At 43.3% G+C, this 17,401-nt stretch overlaps 1 protein-coding gene across 3 annotated transcripts in view; it reads right to left on the bottom strand.

The window, feature by feature from the left end:
* Positions 1 to 280: 280 nt before the first annotated feature.
* The window catches only part of acot7 (acyl-CoA thioesterase 7), a 35,786-nt gene continuing 18,665 nt past the window's right edge, over positions 281 to 17,401 (bottom strand). For 2 of the 3 annotated variants that reach the window (XM_086110290.1, XM_086110280.1), the window contains 3 exons: positions 11,106 to 11,222; positions 8,486 to 8,670; positions 281 to 648 (listed from right to left, as the gene is read on the bottom strand). In XM_086110290.1, the coding sequence (XP_085966416.1) occupies positions 550 to 648; positions 8,486 to 8,670; positions 11,106 to 11,222 (401 nt within the window). In that variant the 3' untranslated portion in view covers positions 281 to 549. The remainder of the gene's footprint in view (positions 649 to 8,485; positions 8,671 to 11,105; positions 11,223 to 17,401) is intronic. The other variant, XM_086110298.1, reaches the window with a different exon arrangement.

Raw genomic sequence — 17,401 nt, forward strand, 5'->3', positions numbered from 1 at the left:
GAAAGATGTGAGGCAGAGTGCAGGAGCACAGGGGGAGAGCGAGGGTGGGTTGGGGGGTTTTGGTGTTGTGTGGAGGCGTGGGAGACATGCGAGTTGAGTCAACCCCCAAGCCACCCCTGAACCGCCCCCTCCCCCCTATGATTTCACTGTGAACGACAGTGGTGAAAAGATGGGTGACGTGTGTCCTCTGTGCCAAGGCATGCCCATGACGATGATGTCATCACCATTATCATCATCATCATCGCCAAATGAGCATAGACATGAAGGAGAGAGCTCAGACTTGCGTTCGGATCTTTTATTTGTTCCTTTGTGTTTTTTGGTGGCACTATTACCCTGTACACTTCATCAAGTCCTTTGAAAAGCTTCTAATCTAGTCAGCACTTGTCTGTCACAAAATTTAAATATTTCTCTCATTAATTTAACACACATACTGTTTATAGATATGATCGCTTTGGTGCATGAAACAGGTCAAGGTTCAGGAGGCTACAATTCGAGGAGAGGATGAGGAAAAGGGACTTTGTTTTCCTTTGGTGTCGTGTTGCGGCCGTGTCACTGGCTGGCATCCTTCGCTGCAAGTCTCTTGGCTTTATTGAAGAGGTAACGGGCTTGGCCTTCATCATAACGCTTCTGTTCATCCTCGCCATTAACCTGAATATAAAAAAAAAATAAGGAACAGACATTGTCCCCATGCAAAATATAAGCACATTAGCTAACCACTTTAAACATTTCCTGTTGACCAAATCTCTCTCTCTCTCTCTCAGAAAACTGAAAAAGTTGAAACCTCCTTTTTTCACCTTCACTGAACTCAAACAGGCTTTAAAATTCACAGGGTTGCCCACGTCGTTCAATTCCACCGCCTCGCCACTTAAAACGGCGCGGCCACCCACAGCAACAGCGCCCGTGGCAACTTTGGCAGCGCAGCCGGTCCTCTCCCCTCGTCTACCTCACCAGACAGGGGGAGCACGCGTGCGACTCTTTATTTTTAAATACACTCCGCAAGCGAATTTCTGCATTTATGGCTTATTCAGACCGAGACTCTCCAATCTGTTCACACACAATCTGTGTGTGTGTGTGGTGGGGGGGGGGGGGGGGGGGGGTGTTGGCACATTCAAGAGCACCTGCCACTCAGCGGCGCACTGAGCGCTGAGCTGGCAGATGGCACTTTTAACTTTACGGAGGGAGCAAGGTGGCAGCACATATGACAAAATGTCAGCATTTTGGGACGGGGGCAAAGGTCACCTCTCAAATGGGATGACCATTTAAATCGTGATGCAGAGCTGCAAAGGCGGTACAAATAGGACTTTCCTTTGCGGAAATGTAAAGAGTTATGAGTGGGAGGAACTCGCACTGAACCCTGACCTCAACCCAATCAAACATGTTTTACATGAACTAGAACAGACCTGGTGAGGCATTGCGTGATTCACGCAAGTTCTGTAGGGGACCTCCAACATCTTGTCGAAAGTCTTTCCAGAAGAGGGGAAGCTTTTTTTGTTGTTGTTGTAGTGACCAACTAGATCGATGAATATATTTGCCACTTCTTTGGCTGGGGCGGCCCGGTGGCCAAGTGGTTAGCGTGTCCACCTCACAGGGCAGAGGTCGTGGGTTCGATCCCTGCTCCGGCCTTCCTGAGTGGAGTTTGCATGTTCTCCCCGTGCCTGCGTGGGTTTTCTCCGGGTATTGCGGTTTCCTCCCACATTCCAAAAACATTCATGGCAGGATAACGGAACACTCGAAATTGTCCCGAGGTGTGAGTGTGAGTGCGGATGGTTGTTTGTCTCTGTGTGCCCTGCGATTGGCTGGCAACTGGTTCACGGTGTCCCATGCCTACTGCCCTGTCAAGATGGGGACAAAAAATTACGATTTGCGTTGATGGTAGCAAATCTCGCCATCGGTTAAAAAAAATAAAAATAAAAAAAGGTTTGCATAAACTCAGAATGTTAAAAAAAAATTGTCAAGTTGAAGCATAATATAGCACTTTGCTTTTGTACAATTTCATTGGACTGTTGCAGAGAGTCCATTTTCGCACTCATCTGAAACTGATGGTTACACTTTGAAAATTGGCTTTCAATCAGAAAAAAAAACCCCAAATGGCATAACGTCTCCATCGATTTCTAAGGAGGCAGAAGAAAAAAAACGAAATCATGGCCCAAATGGCAGGTTGGCTTGATTTCAGTGTTGAGGGTGTCGTGGAATGGAATGTAAAATGATGTGTGTTATCCCAACAGACTGATTTTCCAAAACAAGTGACACAAAATGAATTGAGTGATTTTGAAACAAGAAGAAAAATAAGAAATGTACAAAGAAGTTCATCACTAGTCAGTGTTATAAGCCATGATCAATGGCTTTATCTCTTTAAATTCACAGAGAGACACAGTATTGCTGAGAGCGCCACTAGAAAGTGTACATTGCGCTCCCTTGAAATTGCTATTCACACCGCAGCTGCAGATTAATAGCTATGATTACTCTACCGCTAATGACTACCAGCTCTCCGAAAGCAGTACTGCGTGTTTCGTTGCGTTGTTATACACCAAATGTCTGCGTCTCAAAGAACATGGTAAAACTTGATTATTATTCTTAGCAAAATGTTGGACACATATCAAATTGTCATTTCGGAAACACGATATACTCTTGACTACTCCAAACGACTTTTCCTTGTTTTTTTTTTTTTATCATAATACAACTCCAATACCATTTACATGACCCCAATTTTACACCTTGCTTCCCCACATCTTTATGATGCACGGAAATCACCACTGGGATGCAGTCACGAATGTCTCTTGTTTCGCTTGTCGCCATGAACCTGTTGACTATCAAGTTGAAGGCTTGCCGTCTAAAAATAAACACTGCATTACTTGGATTACAGCAGGTTGCCATGACAGCCAGCCTTGTTTTCATGTCAGGGGACACCAGTGGAGCCGCCGCCACTAAGGAAGGCAGGAGGAAAGCAATCTCAAAGGAAGGAAGGAAAAGTTGGAGGACAGGAAGGAAGGAAGGAGGAGCGAGAAGACCAAAGGCGAAGGAAAAGGGTCAGACGGGAGACTAAGACTAGACGGGAGCGAGACAAATGAGAATGAGGCATGAAGAAAGGGAGCCGCAGAGGATGCAATGCTGGGTGATGTAAGAAATGGAAAGAATAAAAGGAAGAGAAGGAAGCGAGGGCAGAACTGGGTAAGGAGATCCAAGTTCGATAGATTCAGATGAGAAGCGTGAGAGGGCAGGGGAAGAATGGAGAGGGGAGGGGCCAGGAAGTGTGGCCCGCCTCTCAAACATACCAAGAGAGCAGTGCACAGTGCATCCTAAGTGCGCTAACGTGTCATGTAATGAACTGGAGTGTATGTAGAGGACGATGGAAGTAGAATATGGCAAAGAATGCTGGCAGGCATCTTCACTTCTCCGCTTATCTTTTTTTTTTTTTTTCTGTGGCTCAACACAAAAAAAATGATGGTGCTTTTTTTTCACGGGAGATACCACCAACCCCCCCCCCCCCCCCATCTCCCCTGGCCCCATGCTGTCCTCCTTCCCCAATTTATGACATCCCCCATAATGCGCGTGCGCGCGCGCACACACACACACACACACACACACACACACACACACACACACACACACACACACACACACACAATTGTTGAGACCCTGCTGAGAGAAAATGGCCAATTCCATAAATAGACACAGAGTGGGCTCAGTGGGGAGGAAGCCTGGTTGACAGAAAGGGGTGCTGGGGTGCCAGGCTGGTGGGGGGGGGGAGCACCAGCAGTCAAAAATAGCACAATCTGTCTTTCACCTGAACTATTTATAGAGCACAACTGGAGCTGAAACGGCCCCCAAGTCATCAAATATTCATCGGTGAAGGCGCTTACCGTTTGATTGCGTCGGTGTCTATTCAAAGATCATGTATGGTGACTCAAATGGAAATGTAAGCTGCAAGGTTTCATTAAAGCCGCAAGTGCTGATCAATGCGTCTTTTTCAACGCCGTGCCTCTTGGCGGACGTTACAGTACATACAAAGGTGGTGTACTTGATGCGAGCGCAGTGTTCCGCTGCATATTAGGAATGCAATGCTGAAAAAAATTAACCTATTTGCTGTTCTTTTCACTAAATTCTTTTTCATATAAAAATCGTCCTTTTATACCAGGGGTGTCAAACTCATTTTGGTTGTGCGCCACTTTGTATTTACGGTTTCCCTCAGAGCGCCGGTATGAGTGAAATGAAATGAATGTTTTAATTGTCTCATTATATTATTATCGATTACTAGTTTTGAAATCAGAAGTCAATACTTGAATACTGTTCAATACTTGTTCAACTTACCGCAAAAGGATAATTTTAAAAAAAGTGACATTTTAACGTTCAATACTTGTTCAAGTTACCGCAAAAAGGATTATTTAAAATAAAATAAAAAAAGTGAAATTTCAACATTACTTACTACAGGTGATCATTTGAAATTTTGGTACGATTTTAGCAAGAATCATGGAAGTTGACATGATTTGCTTTTGCGGGCCAAATAAAAAGATGTGGCGGGCCAGATGTGGCCCCCGGACCTTGAGTTTGACACCAGTGCAATTTCTTTTGCGCATTCTATCACGATCGACTTGTATTTCAAATTGTGTGTTGATTGGTGAAACCGGCGTCAGGGGCTAATTAATTTGTTGTAAGACTTTTTTTTTTGGGTGGGGGGGGGGGGGATAAGGGTATACATAAAGCAAAACAAGGTCACTCCACTGTCGGGTACATACACCGTCATCTAGCTTGCACTGCAAATTTACGGTCTCGTTTCCATCCATTAAAGTCCCATCACTAGCAGGTGTTAATTGGATTGATGTGTTGCATCTTATTTCCTGCTCATAATAATGCGTCTCTTTTTGCAACGAGCGACAGCCGTTAGGTGTGGAGTCAGTAAGAGGGATCATGTGAGTGCTCCCTCATTTCCATCTCGTTCCGTTCCGTGTTTAAGAAGAAGACTGAAATAGCGAGCCTATTAGCCTCATGCGTCTCTGTTTCGCAGAGAAATGAACGCGCTTGGTCGTCAAGCTAATGCACGTATGCACACGCGTACAGGTGCCCGCACACACGCACGCGCGCGCACAAAAACATTCTGGAGCTTTCTCTTTGAAACTAGCACATAAATCCTTTTTATCTGACTGTATTTTTGGCCGACATTATCTCTCAACAAATGCACACGTACACTTTTCATTTGGCACGCAGCAACAGAATCGCGGCCGTGCACGTTCCATTTACGGAGCCAAGGATGAATTATTCAAATCATCAGGAGAGCTCATTTTTGTTGTTTTGCGTTTCTTTTCATGGAATCGAGACGTAGAGGCACATTACAGCAAGGGCTATTCTGGCTAAGCTTGCGTGCGATTAAAACAAAAGGCAGGAGCAGATCATTCGAGATGGAAAAGTGGCTCTAATGAATGCGTGGAAGCAGATGCACAAAAAGTGAAGCAAACACGGACGGGCTTGTGTCAAATAGAGATGAGGGGGGTGGCAGTGGCAGGGGCCTCTAAAGATGCAGACTGGCAGCAGAGGTGGATTGGAATTCAAATGTCTGTATAGTGCCCAAAAAAAAAAAAACAGGTGCGTTTCCCAACTGCCACCATCCGAAGCGCTTCCTCCACCTACCACCACAGCACATCCACGTACATTTAATGTACCGCAATTAACCCATTATGTTCTTTGTACAGTCTGAAATGCACTCAAGTAAACTGTAAAAAATAATTTTTTTCCCCTGAAATTAGCTCGCCATCTTTGGCTTTTACGTTGTCAAAACAATGTGTTCCCATATCATATGTTGTGAACTGACTAACGACGACAAATGCAAAATGAGCAGAAAAATACACCTTATATACATATATATATATATATATATATATACTGTATATATATATTTTTTTCCCCCCCGGATTATACGGACAAATTTAGAATTTTCAAGCTTGTTGTTTTCGGCTGGCACAATATAAAGCGCAAGACTGCACTTTGTATTGTGCGGCAAAATGTAACCCGAGTTGGATATTTTGCCCCATATATGTGACCTATTTTTGATTCCTTTATGACATTATGAACGACTCAATTCCATTTTTTTTTTCAAATCCGACCTTCATATGTGGTCCTAGATCGGATACGTATCCAATGGCGTCTGAATGGCCAGGTCGTATGTATCCGACCTACACACAATCAAAAGTCCAACATGCGCTTCACGTGGGCGAGAGAAAGTGTTTGGGGAGGAGATTGACACATGGCAGTGAATCTGCAAAGTTGGTTTGAGTAACAGTGTTGACTTTACATTTTACTTTAATTTATAGTATTTTCTGCACTGTAAGGCGCACCTAAAAAGCATTCAATTTTCTCGACATAGCGCCTTTCAATCCGATTGCCTTATATATGGATCAATATTCAGCTTTGTTGGACATAGTATTTTAAATGTTCTGTAAAGCGCTTTGTTACAGCTGCAGCGGTTGTGAAAGTGCAATATAAATAAAGCTGTATTGTATTGTACTGTATTTCCCTGAGCAGTATTCCCCTAGTGGATGCATAATGCGACCTCAGCCACTATTGTAGCTTCTATTCTACGCTTCTTATAATGCGGTGCACCCTATATATGAAAACCGTTTTAAAAAAAGGGTATTTGTTGAAGGTGAACCTTATCTTCCGAAGCGCCTTATAGTGCGGAAAATACGGTACTCTGAAGAGTCGAAGAAAACAGTGACATTTGGTCCTTGAAAGGACCTCATTACTCCATACAGGCATCCTAGCACAAAACACGTACTGATAACAGTGTTTTCATAGAAAGCCGAACAGAAGTTGTCAGTATCAGCGGCAACGTAAATTGGCTGCCCTCTGGCCTCAGCCACGAGGGGCCAATTAAGAGGCCCAGGCCATCATATTTAAGTTTGTGTCTGTGGGTAATTAGCTTCACAACAATTCATTGTTTTTTAAACCTGATTCTTCCTTGTCCCGTGACACAATCATTGAGTATTTTTTTCCCCCACAAATTAAAAGTTGCAGGATTACGTCTCTACAGCCAGGTTTTTAGCCGAAAAAAGTTCAACTGAGTGGCCACATAAGGTTTTAAAGGGTGACATCTACGGTACCCAGAGTATCCACGCAGTTGAATGCTGCATGAAAACAGTTGAGTCGCTTCATTTAAAGAGATGGTAGTGTGTTTGCATATTAACAGGATACAGATGAGGGCGTGTGCTGCACAGCCAGCTCCAACAGCATTGCACTCCGGAGGTAAAGACACAAAGTTTGTATGCAGGTAGGAAGTGCTAAATCAGCCAAATATTTTGCATATGCTCAGGGATCTTGTTAGGGCATCAGTAATCAACCATCCTCACAACAATACCGCAACAGACAGCGATGCGTTTAATCAAATGGAGCTTAAATGAAACGAATCACCGTACTGGCGCTGACTCACTACTGTGGGCAGGTGATCATGATCACCACATATTAATCCTTAAAGTACCACCACCAACTTCTCCCACGTAACAAATCTCAGTCCAATGGCTCGTTAGTCTCTACTTCGAGCTTCTTAAATGCTTGTTTCGTCATAAGTCATTTTATATGGACGCATATCTTAAGACTTCGGGGGGGGGGTTCCCCTATTGCACAAACGGTTCATTAATTATAAATTCATTCTGATTCAAGCCTGATTCAAATAATCCTGAAAAAAAATCATCTTAATCATTATGTATGTGTACCTGTATACAGTGCTGAAATATGCTTCATACACCAGCATGTGGAAGCTCTTGGACCAAATTTTATTTTTAATGCGAAATTAATTTCTGGTTTAACATCAAATTCATTCATTCATTCATCTTCCGTACCGCTTGATCCTCACGAGGGTCGAGGGGTGGGGGGGGGGGGGGGGGGCTGGAGCCTATCCCAGCTGTCTCCCGGCAGTAGGCGGGGGACACCCTGAATCGGTTGCCAGCCAATCGCAGTTAACATCAAATTATGAATACATATTTATTTGCATTCCCATATTTGTGTTAGTGGCTGAATGTCATGCTTGAGTTATGTATGACTTTCCAGAGAAGCCCAATGAGCCGGTTCAAATTTGGGTAGAAAAAGAATTCTGTTTCAAACTCCTCAATCTCACTCAACATAGTGAATGTCGAGTGCTCACAGACATTCGAAAACGTCCACATTAAAGTTCTTCATAGTGCAGGATTATTCCTCAGACAAATCTTATCGTTTTAATGGACAATTTGTAAATTGGTCCCAAAAAAAATGACAATGAATTAAATAGTAGATGTTCCATCTGTACGCAAGGCTCTGAGGCCGCAATGAATGTTTCATGCGATCCTAATTTAAAATCCTATTCCACAAGTTCACACACTGCAGTTGTAAATTGTTGCTCATTTTCAAGATTTGAATATATTTTGTTCCCTTGGAACCAGACATGGGTGAAAAACGTGATATGTTACAACAGGGCGGGAAACATTTCAGCGTCATACTGAAGAGTCCGCAAGATGGTACCAACCTTAAGAAGAGGGACGGGCTGAGCTTTGCCATACTTGTCCAGCGAGATGAAAGTGAAGAAGGCAGAAACTGCGCGATAGCTAACTTTCTCCGTGTCAACCAGCGAGCAGGCATCGACCACCACTTCTATTTCCATGGACTTGTTGCTGATGAATGTGAGACGGCCTGTCACAGTCACCACACAGCCTTGACAGAGGAAGATGGAAAAAGGAAAATGTAATTTTTGTGTTTGCATACAGTGACAGACAGCAGGTTGAATAATGTGATCATGCACAGCGCTACACCGGGGCCGAGGGCTAGCCGCCGCCACGGACTCACCGCCAGCCAGCTGGCATAGCCTTGGCTCTGAAGCAACCTACGTGTGTTTGTGCGAGACGGGGCGGAGGGGCTGTGAATCTGTGCATTAGGCTGCGAGTTCGGAAGTATTTACTGCGCGCACATTGGTTCCCAACGACTGTTCGGAGACTGAGAGAATCACTTAAACTTGTTGTTCAGAGTGAACCAAGAATGGCACTAGGGAGTAGCGCTACAACTCGGGCCTTGCTGGCAGCATTTGGAAATTAATGAGAGCGGAGCGCACTCTCTCCGAATACACTCACTCTCAGCGTAGTATACGGATGTCAGAGTGAATTTTTAAACGTGCCTTAGGTTGGTGTTTGTTAGCTTGCAGTCCATCGAAGCATTGCATCGCTTTGTAGTTTAAAAATAAATAAATAAACCAACTAAATTTCCCCCAAAAAAGATCTCTCAGGCTTGCAGGAGGGTAAAGAAGAAGGGTCCAACTCCCGAAGGAGCACCAGCCGCAGCTTCAAAATAGTGTTCAACAAGCATTAGCCAATAAGAATGGGTAAATCAGTGAGGTGATGCGGGGATAAAATTTAAATATTTCTGTCACACTGAGCAGCACACTTGAAAGGTGGAAAAAAGATGTAATAAATGAACGCAATTGGACAGTAGGGTCCAAATCTCTGTCTTTGGGCAAATTCATACCTTATATTATATTTGCCTTATACACATCAGTACTGTGCACGAAGAGTGTGTATTTTACTTTAATTTTTAAAAAAAACAGAGAGAAAATCTTGAATAAGTAAAGTCATGACCCCCCCCCCCCCCCCCCCACACACACACACACACACACATACTTATTGGTCCCTTTAGCCCCGGGACAGAAAAAAAAATACTGCCGCCATGCCTGCATGTGATTCAACATTTGACAAATGTGAAGTAAATTCTGGTAAAACATTGCTTGTCAAATTAAATTAAAATGACAGATTTTATCTAGGTCTTAAATAGCTGCTATGTAACAAATCAGGTAGAGGTTTCAAATCATGCGATCTTGCAATTGACTTGCATTATTGTATAATAAACATCATGTTCAACTTCTACGGAGAGACACAAAGACAGGCACAAGAAATTCAATAACTACCCTGTCAAAGACCACACATTTTTAAAAATGTTAATTAAGATAAGATAAGATAAGAAAACCTTTATTAGTCTCGCAATGGAGAAATTCCCAATTCACAGCAGCAAAGTTATGAAAGGAATTAATAATAATAATAATAATACATTTTATTTATAAGCGCCTTTCAAGACACCCAAGGACACTTTACAATAACAAAACACACAAAACAATACGGGTTGAGCAGCGGCAGCCAAATTAAATGTATGATACCATTTTTTTAGTTTAATTAAATATATGATTGTACATCTGGTGATCAAAAGAAGGAGCAAACTGCACGTACTTTCATTTTAAAATGTTTTCTTCCATTTTTGCCAGCGGGGTTGTTTCTTTACTCCTTTTAATGTGCTCAAAGTGTGTTGTTACTGCGGGTTGCCACGGAAACGTGGAAGGAAGGCATTATTCCTGCAGTCTGTGTTCTATTTTGAAGCTCAAATAATAAACTAGAGTAGAAGAAAAATGAACATGTCTTTTTCTGTGCTGCAAACATTCTTTTGGATGTCACGTCAAGATGTAGAATCCTATTGTTTGCATACTTTAGTAGATAAAGTAGTCTCTTTTGATTGGGCTTTAGGAGTGAGCATCAAGCATTTTTTAGAAGAAGGATCATTTTTAAAATGAGCAAAATAAAACTGCTGCAAGGGTCTCGATCAGGTATAGACATTAGAATTTTCAAGCGTTGTTTTGTCAGCCCATCACACATTTCCCACCATGCGCGTGGGAGATTTCAAATGTGCTTTTGCAAAAATTTGAAACCAGGGTTGAAATTTTGCGCCATCATTTCAAAACGTATTGCGTTGATGAGACCAATATTGGGGTTAAGTGGTGTCAAAAAGGTCACACTGAAATTTCATTTGTGCTTTAAGAATCGCTTTGGTCAAACTAGAGGATTTGAGAAAATATTTATGCCATTCGAACTGATAATATGTTAAAAATTATGATTTCCTCAACTGCAGCTGCCAGTTTTTCTTTTAGTAGCCAATGATAATGAGAAAAACGAACAAAAAAAGAAAACGTTTTTGTCCGACACGAAATGCTCTGACGATGGACCAAAACCAAAGTGCAGGTCTGATCCAACTTTGGAGAAGTTCTGAATGCCTTTTATGGCAATACGGAGCATCATTCACGGGCATCAAGAGTAAAGTATCATCATGGTAACAACCTTTCTTAATCTTGCGATGAAAATTGATGGCGTCCACAGAGGCGGTGACAATGTTGGTGTTGCAGTGGCGTGCTGCCACAATGCCGGCAACCTCATCCATCAGCTTCATGGTGACGCCTGTTCGTCGACACACAAACAGGCATGCTTCAGTCACATGCTAGATCTCTACACAGAGGATCAGTAGATGCGTTCGCTTTCCCATCGGAAGGCCGAAAAAGTCACTAGAGCGCGGTACCATGAATTGAACAACGTCAAGAAGTTCCGGAATTTCGAGGTATCTCTGGATAGGTTAACTTTGCTGGACACCGTTCTAACGAAACTGCACTTGAAATGAAACAGTTTAGAGCGTTCAATGAACTTTGGATACGTACATGTTTTCGGTGGGTAGGAGGATGCTGGAATACCCGCATAAAACCCAGAAGAAGATAGAAAGTATTAAAAAGTGTCTCATTTTCTTTGTTGGATGAAACTGAGACCTCCTTGCTGTGATGTGAGTGTGCTAGCATATTTGGTACGTTGAAAACAGGGCAATATATTATTTTGGGTGATTTTTCACTTTGAAGACCACGTCAAATAATTCAGAAAGTTTACCAGGCACTTTGCCAGATTTCACATTAAAAGTTGATGAATTTTTAAAGAGAGAAAGAAATAGTGGGAGTGCAACGAAAGCTGCAGATTATAAAAGAGCACAAATGTAGACGCGCCCGTTGAAATGACGGCTTACTTTATGATTTGTCAGTGACATTTTGAAATGAAGGAAACCGGGGGGCCCAGTGGTCCAGCGGGTAGCGCGTCTACCTCACAGTGCAGAGGTCGTGGTTTCGATCCCGGCTAGGGCCTTCCTGTGTGGAGTTTGCATGTTCTCCCCGGCACTACGTGGGTTTTCTCCGGGTTCTCCAGTTCCCTCCCACATTCCAAAAACATGCATGGCAGGCTGATCGAACACTCAAAATTGTCCCAAGGTGTGAGTGTGAGCGTGGATGGTTGATCGGCTGTGTGTGCCCTGCGATTGGCTAACAACCGGTTCAGGGTGTCCCCCGCCCACTGCCCGCAGACAGCTGGGATTGGCTGCAGCAACCCTTGTGAGGATAAAGTGGATCGGAAAATGGATGGATGCATGGACATGTCAATCATGATAACAGCACGAGTGATTGGTCCCGAAGCAGCAAGCATCGATTATGATTGGCACCTGTAGTTAGCGCACGCAACAAATGCCATTCATCGTTGCTTCCTTTATTTTTACAAGTTGTGCTTTGCTTTTGTTTGAGTAAAGAAATGAACAGGTGGCCATCCCTTCCTTCTGATTTACTTTCAAAAGACAGAATCTAAGGAGAGGCAACATATTACCTTTTTGGAAGGAACATATCCCACTCACAGCCAAGAGGCGTTCAGCAGCGTGAGCATTTTCATTGGATTTCTTCGGCATTTTGTCTCAGCGGCATCTATCAACATCCACATGCCATTTCGGAAAGCACTGCAATTTCTCCTAATAAAATGTAGTTGCCAGATTCATTGCCCCAGAGTCCCACTCGCAACACAAAATCAATAAGTCTGCTTGGGATGGCTTTTTGGCGCTGACCATCTGCACGGTGTTGGGAGCCTGATGTGTGGGAGTACATCGAAAGAAGAATGTGCCGCCTGCCGCATTCACGTCAAAGGCAGCCTGTTCACTTGCTTCCTCGAATGAAGTTTCCTACGACCCCGACGTCTTGTTCCTCATAAATCTATGAAAGGCCAACCGCGATTTTGCGAATAAGACTCATAAAAGCTTTGGTCAGGTTTGGAAAACAGTGTGTCTTCCTGATTCTGCCTCGTTCACTTGTGCCACCCGTGACTTCCCATTTCCCGTGCTGTCAAAAACATTTTCATTCCCGAATCTGATGTCATTTGTTAAAGTCCAGTCATCTCTGAGTTCATCAAGCTCTGTCGGATGCCCTTTAAAATATCAGGGCGACCCTGACATTCTACAACATGAATGACTTTGTGGCCCACCGCATCCCTATCACAATTGCTGAACAAAAAAAACTAACCAAAAAAAAAAACTGCCTAGTCCTAGATCACAAGTGTCAAACTCAAGGCCCGCCACGTCATTTTATGTGGCCTGCGAAAGCAAATCATGCCTGTCAACTTCAATGATCATTGCTAAAATCTGTACCGAAATGTCGAAATGTCATGTGCAATAACGTTGAGATTTTTGTTTCCCTGTTCACACTCACTTGAACAATAATTGAACAAACAACAAATTGAACAAACTAGCAATCAAGCAATTTGTTGTGTGCAAGTAATTATACGATTTGACGAAATATACGATATGAAACATTTATTCGGTTTCATTGTCGTAACGGCCCTCCGAGGGAAGACGTAACTCCAAAGTGGCCCGCGACAAAAATGAGTTTGACACTCCTGTCCTAGATACAGCAAATACATCATAGATCTTTACAGGCAACTTTCTATTCCTCCAAGAGGGTCGTTCCTAGACCCACCTGCAATCTAGCTCAAGGTCAACACCGGCGTCCGTATGAGTGATTCTCAAAAGCGTGTAAGATCCCTCTACTGGTATGCAAAAATAATAATAATAATTAAAAAAAATCACTCAGCATCATGTTATAATTTGTTGGGTACAGTTAAATTGTATTTAACTGTTAAGTGCAATACATTTGCACGTGATCTTTTAGAACAGTTTTAGATTCAAACATTTATTGAGGTACAATCTTTATTTATTCAGGTGAAACAAATTTTTTTAAGTAAATATTTTTATTATCCTATGTGTAAGGGCGGTGTTATGTACAAACTGTGCGTAATCATTGCAACAGTGGCTCAAGGTAATATAAACACATACCTTTTAGGAATTAAAACCTTCATCTCTTTTTTGGATTAACACGGGCCTTCGACGCTACTATGTTTTAAATTTTTGTCATGGTGGTCGTATTTAGAGAGCTAAACATTTTTAGGGTTGCACTTGCGGGAAACAGTTTGAGAATCGTTGGTCTGGATGACTAATAATCCTAAACAATTAGTAAGAATCAATCAAGGGTTGGACAAAGTGCTAAATTATTCATCGAACCAAGACATCATATGGCCAAGTCTATGTTTCCAACATTGCGGGAACAATTTCAGGAAGGATGCTAATTCCAACTGACATGCAGCACAATCAAACTTGTATCCACACAGAGTATCATCACGGTTTTTCCTATTCTTTTTCGAGCGAGAGAGAGAGCTTTTTATTTGGCTCTCTGCGACCGACCGAATTTGTGACGGTAGGTAAACACACGATGTTAGAAGAGCGGGTCAGACCGACCCAAATGTGTAGCGTGTCAATCGTAGACAGTGGCAGCAGCGTGCTACACAAAAGTCTGAAAGAGAAGCGAAGTGTGCAAGAAGTGAACAATATTAGAGCAGAAGAGTGACAAAATGCGGCGCAGAAGCGTGTGACATAAGTGGCTTGCCAATTGGCTGTGAGCTCTGAGTGTGGCTGCCAAGGTCACGTTTCTGCCACTTATTTTGGTTGAGGCAGAACACGTACAAGGAAGCTGAAGTTAATGATTCCAATCGTCATACTTAAGAGGGAATCGTGATTGGGATTCTAGGTGTCCTCTAACCGGCTGTTGGTACTGCATGTACAACACTCAAGTGAATCGGAGAACTGAATCACATTTGTGAGTGACTCAGAGCAACCGAGTCTATAAAATGAGTTTACCACGAGCAACATACATCATGACGCTACATATTGCAAATGAGCTATTGTACATATTGCAAATTTGAAGAGGCACCCGTTGCCAGCTACCTTCCCTGCCATACTCTGTTGCCTAGCAGTCGCGCCCAGACCTTCAGTACGCCTGGATTTGGTTTCTCTGACTCCTTTTGATTCCTGCCTCCTTGAACTGTCCCTCTGCCCTGACAATAAACCAGTACTGAGTTCATTGTGTCTGCCTGTGCGTCCTCTTTGCTTGTCGCAAAGCGTAACAACCCGTGTCTGGATTAATCGCAGTTGTTGGTGGATCTGTGAAAGCAACCCCCCCCCCCCACACACACACACATAGTGTTTCATATGAAGCAGAATCTGTGATAGGAGGAAATTATTTCTTGAGAAAAGTTTCTTGTCATTGTTGTCATTTCAGGAGAAAAGCAAAACGATACACACGGTTAAACTCAGTATCACACAGTCACTCCTCGTCAGTATGAGACCCCCATTGCAGTCCCCTGGGGTTAAAAATGGTCCTCCCGCGATCAACAGAGGTTCACTGTATAGTAAATAATACAGCTCCCTTTACACCATGTACTGTAGAGCTGACATAAAAGGTTGATGCTGAGACTGAAAACGAGGACAGGCAAGGCCAAGACAGCCCAAGGGCCCCCGTTACACACTTTGCAGGGTGACATGGCACACTATGACTCCCTTTGCCGTAGGGAGGGAACAAGCCAGGGGGGTGGATGGGAGGTGGGGGGTGGTCGGGTGGCGTGGTGTCATGGCGTCGCTGTGTGTGAAGAGGAAAGAGAGCTCACTCCAAAAGGGGGAAAAGTCCAATTAGTAAGCCAGTCCCTAGTGCAGCCCAGTTTGCCAGAGGGAAAAATACCCCTGTGACCACACTCCTTGCCACCCCCCCACTTATCTTCAAATGCATGATGCTCCTGTGGTAGCGGAACAGTAGAGGGAGGTCTTCAAGGGAGTCTTAATAGCGCATCAACATGTCATATGAACCCACTTAGACGTTGCACATGATACGAGTGCCCGCTGTTGTAAAGAGTGTGGAAAAAAAAAAAAGAGTGAGGTCTGCATGACCTCTCGCAGTCTTGACACCACAAGATATATGGACCCCCCTCGGGCTTGATTATTGAAATGTTCAGCCTGCGATATTGTCAAGAGGAGAAGAGACCATTTATTTGGTGGCGTTGAGGACTCCCTGGGTGACGATGCATCACTATGAAATACTGTTGAGAGAACTCAATTATTTTCACGTTCGATGTGCACTAAGTCAAAGACACAACCGCATACACACGCACCTTCATCGTTCTCATTTTTGCCTTGTAGAGTACCCTGGTATTTTCTTTTAATATGCTGTACAAAATAAAAATGATGTGAATACGGTCTACGGTGCAAAAGCATTAACCAATATCAACAACGCGTGGTAGAGCCAGGACCAAGAAAGCCCCATTATCATTTTGGGTAGGATTCAGATAAAGGTGCGGAAATATAGGTCAAGGAATATAGTTTCACAGTTTGAGGCATCAATAAAATCATCCACAACCTCACAATCGTAATGCCGCAGCCTCTCTGTTCATTAAGCTCCATGAACTCCATTGTGACCTGATTACAGGCGACACACAGCCTGGTTTGGTCGCCAGTTGGTCAAACCTCTTTTCAACAGCCGCGATTGACTGAACTTTTTCTGTAAAGTATTAAAAGGAGCAGACGTGAACAGAAACACAAGGATGATATAATGAAGCTTCAAAATTGCGAAAAAAATCAAGCCCTTCTCACCGCTCCCAAACGCTGGGTGTGTCTGCTGAACGCGCTGAAAACAGGCCTCGTTCAACTGTCAGTTTTCAACTGTCAATAAAATGTTGCACATCTTACTTACGCCGACACATCCCTGCAGGTTTGAGCTGCACGTTCTTTACGGTGCTTACTTAGCATCTCAACAGAAAGCTCAGATCTCATCCCTGCGGATTTGAAATGATACAATTTGAATAAGTTCAACCAGTATAGTCTTCAATTCATTTATTCCTCATTTCTTGTTTTGAAATTGCACACGTCGCAGTAAGCAATGATGATTCACTCAAAATTACACGGCTGCTCATTTTTCTCAATCCTATAATTTTCTTGATTTGCCGGATGTTGGTAAAAGCAATCGGCATATTGATGTCCATCTGGTCCATGAGTAAACTTTGAACTACTGTAGGTCCTTTTATCGCTTCTTAAGCTCCCATCGTTGCCCTCTGCTCACCTTCTTATCCACCCCCGCTGCAAGTGCTTTGATCGTGGACAGCATCAAATTGCTCCAACTGCCTCCTAATGAGATGTAGCTATGGAAACGGCTCCTGTTAATGTTGGTGCCTCCCAGCAATCTCCCCACATCATGGCGGAAATCACCATAAACTGTTGTTTTTCTAAGTGGTCTCCTTCAGGCTTTACAAAGCACACTCCTTACAAAAATTAGCGGGAAGTGCTGACTGCGTTATTGTGCACACTCAGCAACAGGCACCGCAACTGAGATGGACTTTTGGGAAGGGAACTGTTCGACTTCATAAGTGGATGTTTACTATTGTGCTTGCGGCTTGCAAGGGCGCAGAAATGC

The sequence above is a fragment of the Hippocampus guttulatus genome, chromosome 1, assembly GCF_054856545.1.
Source record: "Hippocampus guttulatus isolate MCC_2025c chromosome 1, RoL_Hgut_1.0, whole genome shotgun sequence".
Classification (NCBI taxonomy): domain Eukaryota; kingdom Metazoa; phylum Chordata; class Actinopteri; order Syngnathiformes; family Syngnathidae; genus Hippocampus; species Hippocampus guttulatus.